At 45.2% G+C, this 24,015-nt stretch overlaps 2 protein-coding genes and 1 non-coding gene across 7 annotated transcripts; 2 read left to right on the top strand and 1 right to left on the bottom strand.

The window, feature by feature from the left end:
- Positions 1–398: 398 nt before the first annotated feature.
- Positions 399–19,096, bottom strand: LOC120451266 (myosin heavy chain 95F). Of its 5 annotated transcripts, none has more exons than XM_039634796.2 (18): positions 18,762–19,096; positions 6,322–6,516; positions 5,602–5,675; positions 5,412–5,541; positions 5,186–5,347; positions 4,858–5,120; positions 4,390–4,796; positions 3,578–4,322; positions 3,088–3,520; positions 2,781–3,022; positions 2,504–2,724; positions 2,212–2,442; positions 1,900–1,944; positions 1,675–1,719; positions 1,260–1,380; positions 1,082–1,199; positions 922–1,023; positions 399–856 (listed from the first exon to the last, which is right to left on the bottom strand). In XM_039634796.2, exons 2-18 carry the CDS (start codon positions 6,506–6,508, stop codon positions 579–581), a joined length of 3,804 nt encoding a protein of 1,267 aa, XP_039490730.1. In that variant the 5' UTR covers positions 6,509–6,516; positions 18,762–19,096; the 3' UTR covers positions 399–578. The 5 variants fall into 5 exon arrangements, with proteins under 5 accessions (XP_039490730.1, XP_039490731.1, XP_039490732.1 ...); XM_039634797.2 differs by lacking the exon at positions 18,762–19,096 and adding an exon at positions 6,670–6,847; XM_039634798.2 differs by lacking the exon at positions 18,762–19,096 and adding an exon at positions 6,607–6,622.
- On the top strand, positions 12,709–12,792 carry Trnal-uaa. The gene has a single exon. It is a non-coding gene; the product is annotated as a tRNA-Leu (tRNA).
- A 2,053-nt stretch (positions 19,097–21,149) lies between the features above and the next one.
- Positions 21,150–23,764, top strand: LOC120453482 (organic cation transporter-like protein). The gene has a single exon (XM_039638216.2). The coding sequence runs from the start codon at positions 21,559–21,561 to the stop codon at positions 23,263–23,265; it is 1,707 nt and encodes a 568-aa protein (XP_039494150.1). The 5' UTR covers positions 21,150–21,558; the 3' UTR covers positions 23,266–23,764.
- The last annotated feature ends 251 nt before the right edge of the window (positions 23,765–24,015 follow it).

Here is a 24,015-nt window from a genome sequence, read left to right as displayed (position 1 = left end):
ACACTCTCCCTTATAATAGCTTGTGCACACTGAGACTTTAATTACTCGACGAACACCAAATAAAACGAGCCATTCACACTGAGCTGAGGGTTAGCGGTATTTTTGAGTTCCGGTTAAGTTTAAAATTGACATTTGATTTTGATTCAATATTTATTTTTAAAATACTGTAAAATATATATTCAATTATGTAAATACATCGCAGTGAACTAAATACACAATTTAAATAGTAATTAGTTAAATACTAAATACAACTTGCCGTTTCCTTTTACATCATAAGATTCACTTAATTAGAGATATATATTTGTATAGCTATGTGTATAAGGCCCCCAAAAAAACAGTCCGGGCGCGCACAAAATGATTGGGCAAATGGTATCGCAATTCAAATTAAAAGTTTCACATTTCTAATCGAATAGAGTTATATTTACTAAAAATATGTTTTATGGACGTGGTCGCTTTCAGTAAAATTTGACTGACAAAAAACTTATTTTCGAGTTTCGTTAGTTAGCAATTTTGACCTATTGACCATCGAAACGGCAACGTATTTGATTAATGCAGTGCCTGTTTGCTGTATGGGGGGTCTACTGTTGTTTCTGCATTGCGGCAGCTGGCCCATTCGGCTTGGCACCCAAATTCTTATAGGCCTTGCCCCCATTACGCTCCCACTCGCGGTTGAACTCGTGCTCCAGGATCTCGGCGCCGCGCTTGCGCGTCAGACCCGTCTCCTCCAGACTGAGTTCGCACATCTGCATGTCGTCCGTGCCGGCCACCAGCAGAATTGGCGGCTTGTCCGCGTGCAGTTCCATCTGCCGAGCGATCCACTGGCCATCAAAGTGGGCATACCACAGGCCGCGCTTGGCTGCAAAAGAATTTATCATTAAAATTTGAATATTTAATTCTTTTATAGTTTAGAGGAGGACTCACTGTTGTCCGGCGCATTGGCGCGCATGAAGGGAATCCGGAAGTAGCGATGCTGGGCGGTCACAATCTCCTGTATTGGCTGCACCAAAGGCGGCTGCTTGAAGGCTGCAATACAGATGGTTAATAATATTATACAATAACTATGCCTGTGCTCTTTACTTACCGGCTTCCATGACGCTGCGTGGGGCACGCTCGTTCTCATCCATGGTGGTGCGCTTGCGGTTCTTTGCCTTCCAGGCGTGGTACACCTTCAAGCGGCGATGGAACTCCTGACGGCAGGCCTACAAAATCATGGTGTATATTTTTTTTTAAATACTATATGTATGTATATAAGGACTCACCTCCAGCAGCTCAATATCACAGGACGTGTTGATAGCATCACGCAGTTCCGAGTACTTCCACTTGGACAAGTCATACTTCTGCTTGCCCAGCGCCTGTTGTTGGGCCCGAACATTTTCCGATCTGCCACAGGAATAGCAATGGTAATTAGCATAATATTCAAGTAAATACTTTTACAAAGATATGTTTATCAGCGCAAGCAAACAAAGTGAGTCATTGATGGCGTCAAATGTTCATAGTGACAGGATAAATAGGAGAATCGTAAGTTAACAACTAAAAGCCAATGGGAGTTTGCTAGTAGTAGTAGTAGTAGTAGATGCTACAGATGATTTGGATTAGTGGGCACGAGGAGCTCATTACTTTAGGTGTTAGTAATTTAGTTAGTATGAAATGATTTCAAAACCAGCACCAACTCACTTATTCAAGTACCGCGAAGCAATGTTTGACACAACTTGTGAAAAACTTTTTCAAAAATATACAGAAAGTAAAGTAGTTATAAAGTAGTAAAGAATTGTTTGTTGATTTGTTTTTTTTTTTGGTTTATGGTAGTCATTATCCAATTAGTGTTTTTGGGAAAGCAAGAAAAGATTGACAAAATTTACAAGAGTGGTAGACATAGGTAATTCATAAAGCGTGCTATACCTGATCAATTTGTTGGAACCCATGGGAGACGCGTCATTGACACCACTGTGTTGTGTTCGTTGGGTTGGATTGGGTGTTGGGTGGTGGTGTTTGGTTGTGGAAAGTGTGGAGTGGATTCCGTGTGGGGGAGAAGGAAAAAGTTGGTGAGTTTTATAATAATAATTAATATATACAATATAAATAATGGTCAACCTAACTGGCCAACCAAATATCGTTTTTGCCAATTCGAACTAAACCCCATTTAATATAGACATCACCCTCTCATTTCCGGCCTTGTAACTTGAATTAGGTTTTGACCATATAATCACATACTTGCGGATAACTGGTGGACTATCCTCCACCTGGCCGTTGGACTCGTTGGCCAAACGCAGGGCCAACTCGTGATCGCGTCGCTCCTGTTCCAGCTGCTGTCGGTACTTGGCATCATCCTTGGCCTCCTTCTCCAGCTGCTCCTGCAGCGCCAAGGCCGCACGCCTATCCTCCTCCTCTTGGCGCAGGCGCTGAGCTTCCGCGGCCTTTCGTCGAGTTTCCATCTCCGCTTTGCTGTTGATTTTGGATTGCAAGCTGGTTAAGAATTCAGAACTCAAAGAAAGCTAACACGTACAGTCGCTTGTTTTCGATTTCCTCGCGCTGGCGCTGTTCCTCCGCCTCCTTGGCGGCCCGTTCGGCCTCCAGGGCCTCTTGGATCTTGCGCAGACGCTCCTGCTCTTCGGCCTGCTGCTGCTCCTTAAGCTTGGTGTTCAGATCAACTGTTAGCTTGTTCATATTGGCCATGACCACGGTGTACATCGAGTCCATTTCCCGTTGGGTAATGCGTGGATTCATCTGTTTTGGATTAGGCACTCAGTAAAGGACTTACACTGGAATTTGCCAAGACTTACCTTAATTTTCATGATGGCATCATCGATCTGCCTGTAGATATCGTTGACCCCGCTGATAATCTCTTCGCGACCCATTTTAAGGCCACTAGCTATTTCGATTGTCTTTAGCGTATTGGTCCGGATCTTGTTGATCTTGCCAATTCCCTGGTAGCGCGGCCGATGCTGCTTGCGAGCCAAGAAACCACGCGCAATGCGCTGGGCTATTAGAACACACTTGTTGCGGTAGATGATTCGATTGCGCACTAGGGAAGAGACATAAGGAACATCAGACAAGAGGTCATATAAAGTGGTTTGGGAAACTACTTACGCTTGATCACGCAGAGTGCTCCCAGAGCGGACTTCACCCAACGCGAACGAATCAGCCACTTCTTGACCTTGGCCACTATGGCCAGCATGTTCTCCGGATCAGAGCGCATGATGCGGTCGAACTCCACGAATTTACCCGGCCGGAAGAAGACCTTGGTGATGCCGAACTTGAAGTCCTTGGCGCTCAGATTGAGGGACTGGAACATGGCTTCGCAGAAGGTGCGAGCCGGCAGTGAAACTAGTTCCGGCGGCAGCACCGATTTGTACATGCTGTAGAGATCGGCAAAGAGAACACGCGATGGATAACCGTGCTCCATGAGTTCCAGCACCGAAATGGTGCCCGAGCACTTGAGTTGGGCCAGCGCCAGGCTGCCCTCAAACTGTCGGTCTATCATCTTGCTGTTGGGCTTGATGCAGCGTATGAAGTTGGTGCCCTGAAAGGTGACATCATTTAGTTTCGGTTTTAGTTAAAATTCCATCGTGTTACTTACGTTCTGCTCCAGTTTCTCCATTAGCTCGCCCAGCTGAGTCTTGAACTTGGATCCCACGGATATAAAGTTGAGCTTGCCACGAACCGAAGTACTGCTGCCCGAGGGGAAGAGGGTCTGCAGCAGGGGATTATCGCACTCCTGGACCAAACCCTCCAGAGAGGCATGCAGGGCATCGTTGTTCTTCTCAATGAACTGCTCCGTGTTGTAGCACACAGCTCCGGCGAAGTGACGCACCAGGAAGCCCTCCTCATCGCGCAGAGTGCGGTGGGCCTTCAGACGCGAGGATCTCGGCAGACCCAGGCGGTAGTGATTCGCCCAGGACTTGTGCACCTCGGCGGTGAAGTGCGAGTACGAGGGCTTCGGCAGCTTGGACTCCTCGTCGAGCAGCGTGAAGATGCCATTCGACTTGGCCTCGATCAACTCGATGATGTCCTGGTTATCCGTAAATGTGATCTCTGGCACATTGAGTCCCTCGCGTTTGTACAGCTCCTGCTCGTTTTTCAGTATATTATCGTTGAAGAACTTCTGCAGCTTCTCATTGCAGTAGTTGATGCAGAACTGCTCGAACGAGTTCACAGTGAAGTACTCAAAGCCGGCGATATCGAGCACGCCGATGTAGAAGTTTGAAGCCTGGAAGGGAATGCTCTGGTTGATCAGGCCCACGATGCGATCGAAGAGTCGACTGTAGATGGCCTTGGCCAAGGCATCCCGAGCATTGCTTGCCTCGTAGATCTTTAGAGGAACCCTGCACGAATAAACGTTTTGTTAGTCATCAAGCGATTACCATAAATCCCATTCGTTTCAATCCTTACATGATAACCGTGCCCTTGAAGCCGCCGCCCTTGCTTTGCATCACTCGGGAGACCAGGGCAGTGCGCAGCTCCGTTTGGTCCACACCCAGCAGCCCACTGGTGATGGTCAGCGACTGCTCCGAGGCCTCCGACACCTGGCAGCCACCGCGCACATCATCGGGTATCTCCTCGAACGCAATGTTGCCCAGATGGAGCACAGCTGCCACCAGCGAATAGATGCCCAGCTTCTCCGTATCCGAGAGGCCCAGACGGCCCAGCGCCTTGTCCAGGTTGTGGAAGTGCTGGTAATCATCGATGATCGGATCCTTGAGCGGACCCTTCTGCTGGTGATTCTTCGACTTCTGTGAGCCCGGTATTAGCTGCTCCGTCTTCGCGTTGGCAAAGTACTGTGTGCAGCCCGAGAGATACTGCCAAAGAAAGTTGAGCCATGAAGGGAGAACAACGCAGAAATGTACGGGAAACACCTACCCTGTAATCATCTGGCTTGCCCAAGCTCAGTTTGTCCCGCAGCTGCTGTGGAGCTCCGGCGAGGAGCATGTAGAAGACATGATAGTTACGCTCCTCGGCGCTCTGCGTGCAGATGCGACTCTTCTCCAGCAAGTAGTGTGATATGTAGCCACCGACCACCTGACACTTGGCATCGTAATGCACCTCAATGAACTTTCCAAAACGCGAGGAGTTGTTGTTTCTGGTTGTCTTGGCATTACCAAAGGCCTCCAGCACGGGATTGGCTGCAGAGAGTACATATAATCATCAGGAGCTGTTCCTCAATCATCCTTAGATATAAAGCACTTACCATCCAATATCTTGGTCTCAATGGGACCGGCACTGTCGTGCGAGTAGCACAGGTATTTGAGCAGGTATTTGGTGGACTCCGTCTTGCCGGCGCCCGACTCTCCGGACACAATGATCGACTGGGACAACTTGTACACTCGCATATCCCGTATGGCTTTATCCGCTGTGGGTGAATATTTAATTAGTTTATATACTTCTTGAATTTATAGAATATCAATTGTAGTTACCAATGGCAAAGACATGAGGTGGCAGTTCGCCCAGGGAACGACCATTGTACTTCTTGATGGTATCGGGTGCGTAGAGCTCCTTGATCTCGCGATACGGATTCACGGCGATCAGAATGTTGGCCACATATGTCTGCAATGCAAGTTCTTAACATGGTTCCATTTTCGTGGCTTCAAATTTTTGAGTACTCACGTAGATCTTGTCTTTGTAGTAACGTGTTTTCAAATTGTCCAGAAAAGTGGCCTCGTTGAGCAGCATGAGTTCGCCTGCCACATAAAATCAACTGGGTTAGTAAAACGCTGGAAATTGTACGCGTTTTATGGCCCTAACCTCCCTACCCCTCCCGACCACTTTCACCCGTCTGTCTGCAGGGTTCGGAGGTCAGGTAAGCAAGCGTAGCTAACGATTACCCCACTCTCTTGGGTTGGGAAACACACACACAGCATTTCGTCAGATCTGTCGTCCCATCCCAGTGCCCTGCGTTTCCCTCACTCAATTTGAAGCTAATTCGCTGAAAAACTTCGCTCTACATAGGTGGTATCTTTAATGTGAAAGCCATCTTATCGGGTTGCTAGATAAGATCGCTACCTGCTGCAGTTGAAAATGTGCCTCATACCTTTGATATTAATTCAAGATCACTGACGTTCGAAATCTTTATCTTTACCCCACTAAACTCTTTTGGTGGTTTCGCTTTCTAGACTCGAGTAAATGATTGTGCGTAGTAAATGCTTTATAAAGGGTTTATGGGGTATATACAGAAATATTTGGTTTGTACTATGCTTACTTAAACCTACAACTAATTCCAAGTTTATCTGGAAAGTTCTTTTGCGATGAAGAGCAGTACTTGCACTTTCCTAACCAACTTATATAATAATTGATGTCATCGAGTATTTCAGAAACTCGTTTACTTACAGTTGTCATCGTGATCCTGGGGTCCATCGCACGAGGAGTGGATATCATCGAAGTGACACGTGCGCTTCGGATACTTGCGATCGGTGGGCGTAACCTCGAACTCCTTGGCGCCGATCTCGGTGATCCGGCCCTGTATATAGCCCTCGGCGGCATCTCGCACCCACACCAGTTGGGTGTCCTCCAACATTTTGCGCACTGCCAATGTAAGTAAAAAAACAGAAGGAAACACTTTATAATATACCGAATGAATCAAACAAGAGGCAATTTCAATAGTTTCGCTTTTACATTTATTATGTCAGGTACAAACGTATGGCGCGGGACAATATCAATGCGAAAAATCTTATCTACCTCGCAGTGCCAACAACACAGAGAGAAGCGAGAACTGCGATTCCGGCCAGGTACAACGCTCCACACTGCTCGAGTGCGGAAAGACAAGTGAGTGGAGTGGACTGGACTGGACTGGAGTGGAATCAGTGGACTGGAGTGGAGCGATCGGCTGGCTGGCTGGCTGGCTGGCTGGAGAGGCATTAGGGCCACTACTAGCGTTAGTGGTGCCGGTGTTTAATGGCCATTTTACCTGTGCCTTCCTCTCTCTCTCTCTCTCTGCGGCTCTCTCTGTATCTCTCTTCTGGGAACTGAGGAATTGAGTAGCTGATGAGCTGAGGAACTGGTACTGGCACTGGCACTGGAGGTACCTTCGCCTCCCTGGCACATGGATACCATTGTTCTTTAACTGCTGTCGCTGTGGCAGTTTCTGTTTTTCGTATGTCTACGCTCATTTCGCCTTTCGTTTGTGTCTATTCGCTGGTTACCTTTCTTGGTCATGCACTGCCTTCTACTTCTGCCTTTTGCTTCTGACTCATGGGCGTTGTGTGAGTAGACCCGTTGATAAGCCCCCCGGCCACAGACGCGGTCAAAATGGTAGTTACTGTCTAGGAATTTAGAGATAATACAGCACTGTATTACCCGGCAAAGTGGATGTTACCCTTTTCTCCCAGCTAAATATCACTTCTCAAGGAATCCTATCCTGCTGTTCTACTATTTACCTTAGAATCGTATAAAATATAATCAGTTTAATACCTTTTACCAGAGAATAGTTGCATATATACATCTGCGCTCAGCTGTACGACCTTGTTGTGCGATTTGCCAAACACCTAGCATCACTTAGATATATACGTATATATACGTATAGCAAAACCGCAAGCTCTGGAGCTGTAGCTCTATATATGCATATATCTGCACCTTCCCTATAGCTCTATATATGCATATATCTGCATCTTCCCCGACCGATATCTGATTTCGGTAAGCGAGACAGTGACGTTGGCATTATTGTTTTGGCGAGCGCGTCAAGGTGAAATCTATTTACTCAGCGCTCGCTAGGTTAATGCTTTTCCCCCCAACTCTTTCCATAGTGCCGTGCATTCAGACTGAGTTCCATGTCAGCTACCCAGCTACCCACAAATTAGGGCGACAAAATGCTCTCGAATTTTGTATTTTGTATGGGGGAACTGTAGCGGGAGACAATAGCTTTCTCAGTTCATCAAGATAAATTTGCCGCAGAGTGCTAAATTATTAAATGATTGTTAAGCCGCCGTTTGTTTTGCAAAATGAGTCAGTTTGTGGGACTCTGCTTTGACAGATTCTCATCACCAAACAGAGAACTGGAGACTACTATTCTATAGATGCAGATGCTGAGATGAGATACTGGTTTTGGTGAGTGGGAGTTTCTCCAATAGAACACTTAGCAAACGCTTAGCGTAGACAGATGTATATGGAAAGCAGATGTGCATTATGGGTTTTGTTAGGAAAGTAATCTCTCTTTCTTTCACTTTTCAATTGTAACATTGATTTTTATGGTTATTTCTCATGAGCCATTGATTGACTTAATACAAAAAAGAACTAAACAACTACATATACAAGATACAAAAAGTTACTATCCAGTATATGCTGACTCATGCTCAAACCTTTTAGTTCCGAAATTTGCATTTAAATTATGTCACGACCAGCACATTGCATTAACAACCAAGTGAATTCTTATCGACCCAGAATTTTGGTGTGCTTTTGTGTTCCATACGAAGTGACTCATGTTCCTTCAGTTTTTAACCCCAAACTATGTGGCTTATGCAGCATTAGGGTGCTTATTAAGTGTTGTAAACAATTTACGGGCTGCAATGTATCCATCATAATTAGCCCAGTTTGCGGCCAGAAAGAAAGCGGAGCTTAACCCCAGACATATGGCTGAAATCGCTTTATAATGCGCCCAGGCAAATTAACAACAATTACTCAGACAATTTAACATAATCTTGATTATGCACAGAGCAAAAATATAATGATTGGCAAGTCGATGGAGGAGGAGGTGCTTTTTCCACACACTGTTCCATATGCAAGACACAACCAGAGCCACAATCACGGCCACGTTGTCGCCTTCTTCTCCTGGGCCTCCTCCAATCCTCCATTCCTCCAGTGATTGCTCTTCAGTCCACTGCCTTCCCATATGGCTGGGCCACTCGAATCTGCGGCGCGCATGAGATGGCGGCATAAATTACAAATTGCGCAAAAAACCAGCACACACAGTGCATGCAAAAACAAAAACAACAAAAAAATGTAATAAAAAGCAAGAAGTTGCCTAGGAACCAAGTGATGGAGGTCTGAAAAAAGACGAAGCATTTGATGGCCGTTTATGGGGGGCAGAAGAACTGGCCCGGCTGCATTCTTGGCGACGAACAGGCATGGAAATGCAGGCTCCCAGATTCTCACTCTTTGCTCCACCCAAGGCGGCACTATGCGAACACTTCATTTTTTTGCACATTTATTTATAAATAAAAGTTACATACTTTATAATTGTAAAGCGGAAATAACCCAATTTATTGAGGAACGTAAAAATTTAAATAGTTGTATACAACCAGAAGAGCAGGAAGCTTTAACATAAAGCATAAATTGGTTTTAGCTGGGATTTTCTCCCAGTGCAGAACAGGCAACCAAGTGTGGCAGCAGCAAATGACTTGGCGGCGGAGGAAATGCTTCAAGGCGACATTGACAATGGACAAGAGCAGAAGCGAAGGTGTGGAAAAAATCAAGAAAACACAGCGGACGGAGGCCTCCAAAAGGCGGATGATGAGCTGGAGGGGATGAGCTGGGTGCTGGAGGAACTGGAGAAACAGCCAAGTCATGTTCAAGAAGCTTATGAAATGTGAAGCCGCACAGACCAAACGAACCTTTTGTGCTCCTTAAATGATGAAGTGCAGCCGGGACAGAGCCACCCAAATGGGCGACACCTGCTGCAGCTAACCGGCTTATTTGCATTTTGGTCAGGGCACACCGTGCGTATACGTAATCCGAGCACATGCAATGACCCCACGACCCGCTAAAACCCAAACCCAAGCCCAAACCCTAAGCCAAACACATGGTCACATGGAAAACCAGGTCCGAATAGCAATTAGCCAGCAGCTAAGCCCGCAAAGCAGACGCCTCTGCGTGATTTTCTTGAAAGGAACAGAGAGTAGACAATGTTTACCTACGAAAATTGGACGGAGTGGGTGTTGTGGGCTGTGATATCATCATGTTTACTCGCCCTCTTCCGTCGACAAAACAAAAAAGAGGAAAGGAAAACATTGTTGCGTGCCAGCTTTATATTATTGTAATTTTCTTCGCCTTTTTTTCGGAAAACGTGCGCACAATTTGCCTGTTTGTTTTCATTACTTTTTGGCAGGCATTCGTCATTGTCTATTCGAGAATTAATCAGAAGTTGCAAAGTCAGTCACTAAAGTCACTAAATTGGTAATGCATTTGTTAAGATTGTGCAAAACAAATGAAGTTATGATAAAGTTGCTTTAAAGAACTTTTATATACCAAGGAGTTAGGAGATATAAAACATAGCATTTCTTATTCATTGAATTCAACGCACTTCCTCAGAAAAATGCAATTTTCAATTAAATTTAATTAACAATCAGTAAAGTAAATTAACAATCAAAGTAAATGCATTTTAATTACGCTCTCGCACGAATGTTTTAACATTTATTCTAGATCACAAAGGGAAATGCTCCAAAAAAGCCATCGCCAGCACTTAATAATCGAAATAATGTCTGGCGATAAGATTGTCTTGGCAATTAAGCCAAGTTAACTGAACTCACCCGTGCTGGCCGAGTGCACCGGATTGTTGTTGGCATAGAAATCCATGGCGGGATCCCCGACTGCAGGCCAAACTCCTCAATAGGTTAATAGCAGTGCAATGCACTGGGGCAGAGACTTTGGCACTCAATGAAAAGGGGAACAAGGGAGTGCGAATAAGGGTGCTGGGTGAGTCACCACGGGGGTTGACTGTATGTGAAACCGTTTGGGATGCGACCGAATATGCTGAGTACTGGTAACTAGTTTGTTGACTACCACAAATGCTGCACAGGCAGTGACAATTGATTTTCACTTTTCCGCTTTTCACTATCGATTAAACACTTTCCACCATAGCTGGCTAACTTTTGCCCATCCGCTGGGATTATCCAATGAGATGCAGCTGCTTTTCACTTTTAATTGAGTTTTCTCGATTAGTTTGCGGCCATTGCACAATTTATGCCAATTTCTGACCTGCATTAAGAGCTAAACACAATGTTGGATCGAAAGCAGACGCGTGTCGAGTTATATGGTGTATATATAACTGGGAAATTTGCTTGCGATGCTGAACTTTTGACATCAAATGCAACTTGTGTTGCTGCTGTTTTTGCCAAGATGATGAGCACGATGAAGATGATGATGATGTTGCCACAGCTGCTGCTGTTGCCGTGCAGTTTTCACCCAGTAACCGAGTTCCACGATTCGGGCAACCGCCCCGAAAAAAAGGCAACGACCAAAACCGATTGAGAATTATAAGAGGGCGACGGACACACGTGGCGTGACGACTGCAGCAAACGCGCGACATGCACTGCGGATTGCCGGATTCTGGGCAGGATGCCCCGCATGGAAACATGGCAGCACGGGGTTGCTGCTCATCGTGTCTCTCCAGCATATCGTATCGTTTACGGCATTCGGCTTCGTTAGCTGCCAACTGCGCCGAATCCGCAATTACCGATGGCACATGGATGGTGGTGGTAGTAGTAGTAGTGGGTGGGTGGGTGAGTGGTACAGTAATAATTTCAGCTGCGTGCCAGGCACATTTTATATCATTCCCCACACTCGAAGAGGGTTTTATTTGTTTGTGCCCCAATTCGGGAGCGGGATCAAACAATGGCACCCGTGGCACTTGCCTCAAGTGCGACGGAGTCATGGCAGCCGCTCCATGTTGCACCAGGAAGTCGCCGCGCGGCAATGCAGCGGCGTGAATAACAACTTCCGGATTTAACTACGCATACAGCAGGGGTCAAGCAAGTAGATCTTGAGATGTGAATCGATTGTGATCCGTAATTTCACTAATTTGAAGATGTAAAATACGAACAACCAAGCCAAAAATCATATAATAAAGTTAAGTTTTAAGTTAAGGTTAAAGTAAAGTTAAGTTAAGATCTAGGTACAACTTTGCAGACCGCTGATGTATGAATAATTGTCATATATGTGTATGTAGAGTACTTTCCATACTCGTGACTATCCCGCGCTGCTTATGTTTCACTCCAATTGGCAAATTGAGTTATTCACACGCAACAGCTGCTTGACTGGGGCATTCAACAAGGGGTGCAATGGGTGTTATGCTACATGGGTTGGCTTAAGAGCAAGCTTCTTCAAAGCTCCTCGAATTCTGGTAAACAAAGCGATTAGGAGGGTGGGAGCAACAAAACAAAATCCGAGCTGGATTAGCGATTCGCATTCGTAAGATGCAACTGATAGCGGCATCACAAGAGCTTTTCCTACGAGCTTTCTAAAAAGCAAATGGGATGGGATTGGATAGAGCAGTTCAGCGGGCTGTGACGTACCTGAAAATGTGAAAATCAGGGGGTTGCGATGGGGGGTGGTGGGGGGGAGGAACTCGAGTCCATTGTTAGCCTATCTGCTGTTCTGTAATCGCTTGATCAATACCAACAAACGGAACGAAACGAAACGAAACAAAGCGAAATGAGAGCGAAAATTTGCAAAAAACACAATTATTCACGAGTGCAGCAAACCATTCTATAAATAAATATTTGCGAATGGGTATAAATTATTACAAATTTCCTATCAAGGATAATACCACTAGGCATTTAAATAACTATAATTAAGCAGTAGACAGCCTAGTTATTTGAATAACTAATTACTGTGCAGACAAACAGATAAACAATGGTATGCAAGTACTTAACATACAACATACATATTCTAAATAAGGAGGGCGTAAAACACCCCTTTTTCCCCTTATTCATCATCCATCGAAAATGGCACTGGCTGACAGGCAGCCATTCGCTTAAACAGTTCTTTTGTCGGCGGTTCCGCACAGTCAGGTTGGCCGAGCGGTCTAAGGCGCCAGATTTAAGCTCTGGTTCCCGAGAGGGAGCGTGGGTTCGAACCCCACACCTGACAATGCTTGAGTTCCTTTTTAGTTTCTCACTTTTTTATTTTTTATAATTATTTTTACACACCTATTACTCGCACTATTTTATTTATAACCTTTTTAGTAGTAGAATTTTGGTAAATTGAAAGTTTACTTCTAAAAGTTCTTAGTGGGAACGGCTTGTCTTGCTTCAAATAATATTTTACCCCTAATGCATTATAAAATAGGGGTGGTGATAATATTATTTAATGTAACACCACGTTGCTTGCCCTTAAAGGTGTTGATAAGCGTTACATTGCGATAAGAAGTGCATGCCTGGCATGTTGAAGTATGATTCACTACCAATAAATACATACTATACCATATGAGCTTCTAGGTTGATTCTGAAAACCATTTTCCCCTTTTACATTTCATATCTCAACTGCCCATTTAAAGTTCCCAAAATGGCTTAAAAAATCGTGTCATTCTGTGTGTCATGGAAAACTGTTCTACCGTTGCGAGCGACGAGGTTCAGCTTCCGGTTTGGCCAAAAGACCCGCAGCAACCGATGACCAAAACCGATGACCAAAACCAAAACCAAAGCCCTTAACTCAAACCAAAAGCCAAAGCAAACACAATAAATGACCGTTGCCTTTGCTGAATAATTAATAATCATGTTCGTTATGCGCCTATTGTTTTGGCATGCGCTTTGTTATGCATTCTGTTGCATTGCGCAATGGATTGCGCTTGGAAATGGTCAAAATGAAAAAACAGTTAAGGAAATGCAGACGGGGTTTCGGGGGGGTTAAGGGCAAACTGTTGGCCAAAAGGGGTTGCCTATCGGGCTGCAAAGGGAAAAGCAAGCTGGTAATTAATGGAAACAACACACAGGTTGTTTATTTGATTTGCCTCGCGGCGAAACTTTTAGAAATGTGAGAAGAAGATGATCTACGAAAGATACTTAGCCTTTCGAATCAATTGATTTAGATGGGGAAATTTGTAGGGAAAATTATAAATAATTGGGGGAAACTGAAGCAAAGCGGCGGCAATTAAGTGTTATGAGAAATTTTCAATTTGTAACCACATTCGATTTGGTTTTATTGAATCCCTATCAATTCCAACCATCTCAGTTTATGGATTCCCTAGCAGTTGAGAAAATTGAGAAATGATTTTGTAATCCAACCCATTGCCATATTTTCTGGTTTTCTCCGCTGGGTGACCCATTTCTTTTAAGTGCCCTTTGGCGCAGCATATTTGTGCCACTTCCTGGCACCAAACATAACCCGAAACAAAGAGTAAGAAAACGAGAAGAGGCAAAAAAGAGGCCAAACATAACCCGAAACAAAGAGTAGGAAAACGAGAAGAGGCAAAAAATAATATTGCAAGCGAAACAATTGCCAACATTTCATAACGCAGAAACCCAGCTCGTATGCCATTCTACCACGGTGGAAAACCAAAACATTTCAGACACAAAGGAAAATTAAAGCAAAGTCGAAACGAGACAGCGAACCACGAAAATTGTGTAATAATTGCGACACTTTCCTGGGTTACAACCCATGAACAACCCATGAACAACTGCAGGCAATTTGAGGCCAAAAGCGCTGAGAAAGAAGCTCACAACTTATAACTCACAGTCCGTTAGCGAATCGTTCAGCTTTCTGTGGACTGAACTGAACTGAACTGAAACTGAGCATTTCATCGGAATCCAATGAGCATTGTTGGCCAGATTGGCATTGTTCAGCCAGAAGCGATCTCCTATGATCCCAAAACCAGTTGCGTTCGCCATTCCGGCCAGTTCCTTGACCATCATCTTCCGATATCAATATCAAGTTCAACCAGTCAAGACCAAGGCCTGCTCACGTGATCCAGGAGCCCAGGGAACCGGGTCTGGGACGATGGAGGCACAGGGACGCACTAACGGTGCGACAGGTTCAGCTTCAGGTTCGGATTCGGATTCGTACTCTGGCTCAGATTTGCGATTGTGCAGCGCAGGGGCCACAAAACTCAGCAGTGCACTGCTCGAAAATATGCTAGGTTAATTCCTTAACTTAAGATGGGATTTCGAATAGGAACTAACATTAAACGGATGTTTAGATGCAGTACTGCTGATTAGGTGACCCCAATGAAGTACAAAGGTGACCCAGACATAGGTTAACATACCTGACATTCTGAAGATAATACGGAATCAAATCAAAGGCAATCCATATTGTTCCAGATTGAAGTAGCTACAGTACCTTTCCCCAACTGTAGCGACTGCATGGATTTAGAAGCCATCGCTGGGCAACCAGTTGAACTTGTTTTGGCCGCAGATTTTGCAGCTGCCAGTGGCCACTACCAAATGCGATCAGAGTGATGAGTCACTCGGTCTAAATGCTCCAACTTGGCCCATCCAAATAGCCAAAAAATCAAAAAACAGGAAAAAGAAAAGGGGGAAAATTGTTTGAAAAGCAATTACACTTGCAACAATAGAAGTTGCAGCTGTAAAATTTATGGCCCAAACGTCACAGAACAACACAAGTTTGGTTCGCTTAACCGAAAGCGGGAAAACGCAACGGTGACGGGGCCAGAGTTCACTGTACCGTAAAGCGTTGGCAAGCAAAACGCTGAGCATGCGCAAAAGTCACAAGCGAAACAAGTTTTCGTAGCGTTTTGTTTTTCAATCTCTCGCCTCTGTTATTTGCCATCTCTGTACGATTTTGTTTATAATTTTTTTCCGTATTTTAGTTTAGTTTTAAGTTTTTCGTGCCCCACAAATGCCGACTCGAGTGCTTTTGCTTGCAGTGCGGGTTCAACGACTTGGAATTGTTTAAAATGAGCAACAAAAAAAATAAAGCGGCGAGTTGGGGGATTATTTGAGGCGAAGAAATGATTGTCGATAGTTAAACGTCGAGCAAGTGGAACCAATTAATGCGGACCAGTCAAAAGAAATGAATTCCGAAAAAGCCGGAAAACTACCGACAATTGAAAAGCGTTTTTTCTGTCTGTGAGCCAAACCGGCAATTAACGCTGCTCGCTTCCTACAATTCGGAGATGCAATTAAAATGCAAATGCTAACCGCTGGCCATCCGGAGATCCAGACCCAGATCCGAATCCCATTTCCATTCCCATGCCCATTGCCATTGCCACTGCCACTGCCATTAACCAAGTCATTTCCAGACGTTGATGGATTTGTGTGACGAGCCTATAACTCATTTTCCCCGACACATGTTCACAGATTTTCCATATGGCGGCGACCTGCAAGTCGTTACTTTGCACTTGGCGCACATGTAAAAATGGGGGAAAAACGCATGGAACACCATTTTTAAGGCTGCTCTCCCCACTTTGTTTATTTGGGGTTACATTTGGGGCTTTGTGTTAGCCAACCAGTCAGCCTTTGTTTCTTTTTTTTGGCGGCCTGTGTGTGGTTCCCAAATATGTGTTATCGTTTCAACATTTAATCTTATCTCGCTTCTCAGCACAATTACCCGTTTGACTGTCGCCAGAGAAATGCCAGGTAAATATAATTATTTTCGCCAGTCTGTAATGCGAACCATAAAACATTATAACCAAATTTATTGGCCACACAATCCCACAACCAGTCAATCGCAGAAAGTCGAGCTTCTTTCCCATTGAAAACTATAGCTATGCAAATCTATTTTCAGTCTCTTCGTTTTAAACGAATGTTTAATGATTGAAATGTTATAAATAGACTGGTAGTCATTAATCAAACGAAAGTAACAGTTTATCACAAAAAGTTACAGATGATGGGATTATGGATTTTGAATTTATCACCAAAAATTACAGATGATGGGATTATGGATTTTGAATTTAAATGTTACTGCAAATAAGGGAAGTCGTTTGTAACTAAAAAAATAGACATAGTAATTTTTATCATAAATGATTCACATTGGAAATGTTGTTGAAGTTTAAGCTGGAAAATTTTCGTTTATTTAGGGTTTCAAAACGAACTTCTATTTTATCTTATTTCAGAGTTCGAATTTTAGTTAATGTAGTTTGAATCAAAGTTGTTGTTCGTGGTGCGAAGTGTATATATTTTTGAGCAGGAAACTGAAACGGCACTTTCCTTGCATATATTGATCCAATATTTTGCAAGCACGTGTTGCGTTGGGCCAGCAAAAAAAAAAAAACAAAGAGTACATGAATAAAACAAGAGGGGCATGTACATAAAAAATCCATCAACGAAGCCACGTTAAGAGCAAAGCACATCTCGAATTATGCTAATCGACTATCAAAACAAAAGCTGCAATTAAACCACACACTCCGGCTGACTTTCACTGCGAATCTCCGAACAATCGTCGTCGGCCGTTTCAGTGTTTCTCTTTTTGTATTATATGCAAATTGGTCTAACGCAACGCGAGTCCAACGCTTGGCCACTCCAAAAAGTGGATTTCCTCCGTCCAACGACATACTTCGCTATATTCCCCGACCATAGGTTCCATATAATTCCATATAATATGGGCAGCTGTCGGCGGTGACAATGGACGGCAGAGTTGAGGATCGTGATCCTGGGTTCTCCTGTCAGCTGTGTGGCGCGTGTTGGGAATCGCTTGCCACTCGGCGAGGGGGAGGTCACGTCGGGTTGCAAAGGGGGTTGAACTGGGCTTGAGTGACAGGCAGCACAGGGACAGCGACAGCGACAGGACTTGCTCCTTCTGCGCACCGCAAAGGATCTCGAATTATGCGGAATTATATGCCCAACACCCTTGTGCGAATATTGCGTGAAATTATACAGTGATACCTCGGCATATCTATACAATTTGTATTATAAACAGCTAAAGTAAAACAATCGTTTAATGATCTTGGATATGTAATAAAGTTTCAGTGTTAGCACCCATATAACCATGTTCATGTTTGTTCCTTGCCAGCGATTCCTGTGAAAAAGGACCCGCTCCTCACCCCCCCCGAGAAAGGTAAATACCCTGGCCACATGAAAGGGTATCGACGAACCCGTTTAATTGGCTTTAAAGTGCTCACAATAGGTTGGGCACGTCTGCAAACATGGACACGCATGCGCAGGAGCGGCGTCCACATCCCTGCTCCTCCAACTCCTCCAGCTCCTCCAGCTCCCTTTCCACATAAATAAACGAAATGTGCCTCGAATGGAGAATCAGAAGGAACCAGTGGATCGGGGAGAACGACACTTGTGTGTCCCTGGTGGGGGAGCTCCAAGAAATGTTTGCTCATTTCCGCACTCAATTAAAATGGTCGGGACACAAATCTATCTTTGAGTTTGCTTTACAAACCCAACAAAAACAACAACTAAAACGACGTTGACATGGGCCCCTGCCTATAAATAGAATTATGTACACAAGGAACATGGTACGTATGTATGTATGTATGTGTGTGGTATATGGTTGTGGGTGCGGGATGTGGATGAGGATGCGTGGTAGGAGGACAGCTGTGGGAATTGCAGGAATGGTGGTGACATTTGCTGTTGCCGTTGCGACTGCGCACTCTTTTTGTTCGACTCTTTCTGAGCCTCCTGTTCCATAGAGAACTAATAATATTCGAGGGCAAACATATACATACATATAATACAATATGAATGATGGTGTTACACTGAAAATACTGAACTGTGTGCAAGGTATTACGACTTTCGGTAAATACCTAATTGATAGGTAACTACATTGCCAGAAATTCTAAATAAATATTAATAGTAAGAAAACCTGCTACTAATGCACATTTGCTTAAACAGATAAAATGTAATAATTACATTCCCTTTTAATTTCCTTAATATGCCAAAGACAATGCCCAGTTGAAAGTGCAGCTATGTAGGGTATATAGTCACTTCCGCGATTGCTAATCGATTTCTTGATTGCACCACTGGCATGTATCTACATACACACATACATATGTAGGTAACCGATTTTCGTGGACAAGAATGTGCCAATGTCAGGCGGAAAAGGCGAAAAGCGGAAAGCGCAAGTCAACAGAAAGCAAGTGGCACCAAATCCCAAGCCTTCACAGGTGACCACTCGCATTCTAACCCCCTAATCCTGTAGAGATATTGGGCACTTACCTGAAGACGGCGGCCGATCTCGTCGTGCGTGAGTAACTGGTAAATGGGGATTATGTTTCCGGGGACGCACACACACACATTGATGAAGGCGCTGCCCACTTGGAATACTACTCGGATCTGCTCCGCGGATTTAGTTTGCTTCGAATTTAGAACTTGCAATTTATTCCCACGCGACACTAATCCGAAAAGTTTGTAACACTTGAAGTATTTTCAGCTGAGTGTTGTGTTCGTTTGTCTCGGTTTTAGCAGTTAAGCAGTTTAGATTTGAAATGCCAGCGGCGATCGAAAGACGGCGAGCACGAGCGTTGCGATTCGCGTACCGTCGCGTTGCTAGATCGAGTCGAACTGAAACAGCTTGTCAACAAACAATCCACTTTTGTTCGAATTCGAAAAGCAACGGCTCAGAAACAACAACAGCAACAAGCGCGAATCAGCTGGCCGCTAGAGGTGCGCCAAATGCCGATAGTTAGTGCGCACAATCTGCGGTTCAGTGTGACCGCTGGTTCATTTTGGCGCTAAAACGCTTAAACGTACGTTACTTTTCAAATCCGCAATCGCTTGGATCGTATTCAAATTACTCGCTATGAATTATTATCTGGGAATTGAAGTATCTGGTACTTATCCTACTAATTTAGATAAATAATCAAATCGCATTAAAATATTATTTTTAGTCTTCATTTTTGCTAGTAAGCCAAGCTATTTACTCAGGGATAGAGATATTTAAGATTCTACTTTTTGTTAATCTTTACAAATGAAGTTGATACGCTCTAGTTGTAACGATAATCAGTCAAGTCTTCTAAAAGATTCACCGCTGATTGTGCAGTTTCTAGTGTAATAAAGAAGATGCAAACAAAACTGGCCAAGTTTGAATGGAATGGATGAAGAATGCGGCGTTATCAAGTGGTTCACTCTTCTGCAACACCTGCACCACGGCTGGTCCATCGTCGCTGTGCTTTATCCGGCGGAATACTCAGTACTTAGTACTCAGTACTATAATTATTTCAGCAGAGCAAGAAGATTTGGCAACGTTTCAAAATGTAGAATATATCGAGCGAGGCTGCTTACACAGGTGCGTTGTACGTAGGTTTGAACAGTATCTTCATGAATTATTAAAAGCCACCAGGTGAGCTCCTATGTTTGCTGCCTTTATATTTTTAGCTTAGTGACGTGGAGCAGGACAATTGGTGCCCACATAGCACCCATACTTAATTTTTAAAAATACAGAGGGGTTGTTTACTAGGTAAAAAGTGAGGTGACTAATTGCTTTTCTTTACTTAACTTTGGCAGCTACCCTGGAGTTGCGAAGCTGGTTGCATTCTGCCTGCCATTGTTGCAAGATGATACCTCGTCTTGAGATTTGGATAAATACCAGTGGCGAGGAATGAGAAGAGGGTGAAAGAGGAGCCATTGTATCGTACGATTTTCCGCCTTTGATTTTTCGCTCTCACAATGGGTCAGCGCCCCGCTTATTAATTGAGCTCAATTAGGAGCGTCTTTATTAATTGCCACGGGGGTATATGGGTTTTCAGAAACTGTAGGAACAATATATAATTATTACATTAATATATAATTGAACCTCTGTAACTTTGTAACACTAGACTTTAAAGTAGACATTAGCTAGCACTACAAGTAGTAAGTATTATGCTTTTAATAGAAGATATTATGTTTTAATGAATCACTGAGTTTGTGTAGCTGATAAAGAGTGGAACTGGAAGGGGTATCCCCTAGTCGCCACCCTCAGCTGCAGCCATTTCTTCGTTTTTTTTTTTTGCGAGAGCCGCTTAATTGTCTGCCGCAGCGCAGCTCAATTGATAGTGAAAGAGCGCGCGGGGGGAAGTCTCGAGTGATTGAGAATGTGATCGTGATCGCCTGATTGACGAACGACTGCCATCCGATGTGGCAAGCGAGTTTCCACTTATGTACATATGTGCATATGTATGTATGTAACATTCCAGACGGCGGCGAGCGGCTGTGCAAATGGAAATTGGTAGAGGATTTCCCGTTAAGCGGACGGGGATCGGTGTAATGTGCTACCAACACGAGTAAGGGTGGCTGCCAGCCATTTCACCACCTACTTGCTTCCCGTCCAAGAGGAGAGTGGTGGTATCTGCCACTGCCACTGTCACTGGTATTGGTGTCTAGGCATTAGAGAGCCGCTCTCCTTATTCCAATGATTCCAACGATTCCAATTCCACTGAGAGTGCGCATGCAGCCGGCGTTTGCGTTTGTTTGCCCGTTCTTCTGTTCGCACTTAACATAAACAGACGGATGGATATATGCGCGTAACAGAGAGGGTCCGATATATAGCCGCCTTTCGTTGGCCCTGTCAGTCGGCTATTGCGATGAGCTATTGCTGTTAGCTTCGGTTTGGTTTTGCTTTGCTTTGGATATTCAGTTCGGTTTCGTTGGCCCGAGGTGACGCATCTGGATAGCGGAGTGCCGGTTTCTTGCGCGCAGTAGCCTTGTTTCCAGTTCCACCGCGGAGTCACTTCCTCTCCTCCTCTGCTGGCCAACGTATTTTGGCAACACGTGTTGGCCGATAATTGCCGGAACCGGCTCTCTCTTTCGCTCTTTCTCTAGGGAGCAAAGTACACGTCAACGGCGCAGAGAGTCCACTTGTATTTCTGTGGAACTTGCGAGTGCGTCGACATCACGAGATTGTGCCAAAAAAGCGTAGTGTTTCCGATTTTGTGATTCATTGTACCGGCGCCACTCGACGAAGTCAGCTGCGCGAACGGAATCTAATACTCGGACTCTCGTGGACTCCGGACAAAAGTGTTGAGTGTTTAGTGTCGCCATGGGCTATGACGAGGCCATCGTTCATCTGGGCGACTTTGGACGCTACCAGAAGATCATCTACTCCCTCATCTGCCTCACCTCCATTCCAGTGGCCTTCCACAAGCTGGCCGGAGTGTTCCTGCTGGCCAAACCTGACTTCCGATGTGCGCTGCCTTTCGAGAATGGCAGTACCTACGAGTTATCGCCCCACCTGTGGAACCTTTCGTATCCGCAGGACGAGAGGTGCTCCTACTACGATGTGGACTACTCGGCGGCGTATCTGAATGGCAGCATTCCGCGGAGCAGCAACAACACCAAGAGCTGCACCAGCTACGTTTACGATCGGAGCAAGTACCTCAATAGTGCGGTGACCGAGTGGAACCTGGTTTGTGGCAGGGATTTCATGGCCGCCACCAGCGATTCGCTCTTCATGCTGGGCGTGCTCCTGGGCAGCATTGTGTTTGGCCAACTGAGCGACAAGTACGGAAGGAAGCCCATACTCTTCGCCTCGCTGGTCATCCAGGTGCTGTTCGGTGTTCTGGCCGGAGTGGCTCCGGAATATTTCACCTACACGTTCGCGAGAGTGATGGTGGGTGCCACCACTTCGGGTGTTTTCCTGGTGGCCTATGTGGTGGCCATGGAAATGGTGGGTCCGGACAAGCGCCTGTACGCCGGCATCTTCGTCATGATGTTCTTCTCCGTGGGCTTCATGCTGACGGCGGTCTTTGCCTACTTTGTCCACGACTGGCGCTGGTTGCAGATTGCACTAACTCTACCCGGACTCATCTTCATGTTCTACTACTGGATCATTCCGGAGTCCGCCCGCTGGCTGCTCTCGAAGGGACGCAAGGATTGCGCCATCGCCAACATGCAGAAGGCGGCGCGATTCAACAAGGTGGAGATCAGCGATGAGGCATTGAGTGAGCTGCTCGATGAGGGTGAAGGCAGCGAGGAGAGGGCCAAGCAGAAGCTGGAGGACTTGGAGCAGGATGAGGGACCACCGCCCTCCGTGTGGGATCTCTTTTGCTATCCCAATCTGCGGCGCAAGACGCTACTCATCTTCCTGGATTGGCTGGTGACCAGTGGCGTGTACTATGGACTCTCGTGGAACACCAACGACCTGGGCGGCAATGTCCTGCTGAACTTCGTCATCTCGGGTGCCGTGGAGATACCAGCCTATATATTCCTGCTGCTCACCCTCAACCGCTGGGGACGGCGATCGATCCTGTGCGGCAGCCTGGTGATGGCCGGTCTCAGTCTCCTGGCCACGGTCATCATTCCGGAGGGTATGCACACGCTCATCATCGCGTGCGCCATGCTGGGCAAGCTGGCGATCACAGCGTCGTATGGCACCGTTTACATATTCTCCGCCGAGCAGTTCCCAACGGTGGTGAGGAATGTGGCTCTGGGCGCCGCCTCCATGGTGGCACGCATCAGTGGCATGATGGCACCATTCCTCAAAGTGTTGGCCACCATTTGGAAGCCACTGCCGCTGCTCATCTGCGGATCGCTCTCCTTGGCGGCCGGATTGCTCTCGCTCCTGCTGCCGGAGACGCACAACAAGCCCATGCTGGAGACCATTGCCGATGGCGAGCGCTTTGGCAAGAAGACCAAGGGCGATGTCTACCTGGAAACGGGCCAAGAACTGCGAACACCGGAGGCGCAGCCACTCAAGGGATCAGGCGATGCAAATGGATCAGCCATAGCCAATGGCCACAAGTACTAGAAGAACTTGCAAGTTTCCAGAATTTACCGAACTTAGAGACTACAGACAGGGCATCTAGAAGTCGGTCAGGCCAAAGGCAGGGCATTTACCATATTTTAGAGAATAGCGCAAGTATTATACAAAATTCTGAAATCTCACACGTAACCAAAAACGAAAAGACCAGACAACAACAAATTGTACGTAAAAAAGAAAGGGTAGCAACTAATAGATCATGATCCTTTAAAAGAAAGGGTAGCAACTAATAGATCATAACCCTTTAAAAGAAAGGGTAGCAACTAATAGATCATAACCCTTTAAGCATTTAGCCGGGTAGCGAGGAGCGGTCTTATAAAGAGGGCTACGATTGCCGAAGATTAGGGGAGGTTTTCCACGTAAAATCAGCTGGAAAATGCCCCGTGTTGCTGCATAACTTATTCCTATACCTATGTTTAACTTTAGCTTACCACTTATATGTAGTAGATGATTTTGAAATAAAAGTACTTTTCCAGAAATTTATTAATAATCCCCTCCTCCCGCTGACTGACCCCTCGTAAACCCGGAATTTGAAACGTGTTTCCGCTGTGTTTATTTTCATAGTCGTTACTTATCAGCGCCAAAAAACACGAGACTCTTAATCAAAACTCATTTGATAGCCATTCCAAATCAAGTGCTTAGTTATACATGCAATCATAAATAGCTGAAAGCAGAAAGAACTCACATAGCTTGGAATGCGAATCATAATCGTACGATATTGTTGCATTATTCATATCT

Source organism: Drosophila santomea, chromosome 3R, assembly GCF_016746245.2.
Source record: "Drosophila santomea strain STO CAGO 1482 chromosome 3R, Prin_Dsan_1.1, whole genome shotgun sequence".
Taxonomy (NCBI): domain Eukaryota; kingdom Metazoa; phylum Arthropoda; class Insecta; order Diptera; family Drosophilidae; genus Drosophila; species Drosophila santomea.
This window is presented reverse-complemented; position numbering and strand designations above follow the sequence as displayed.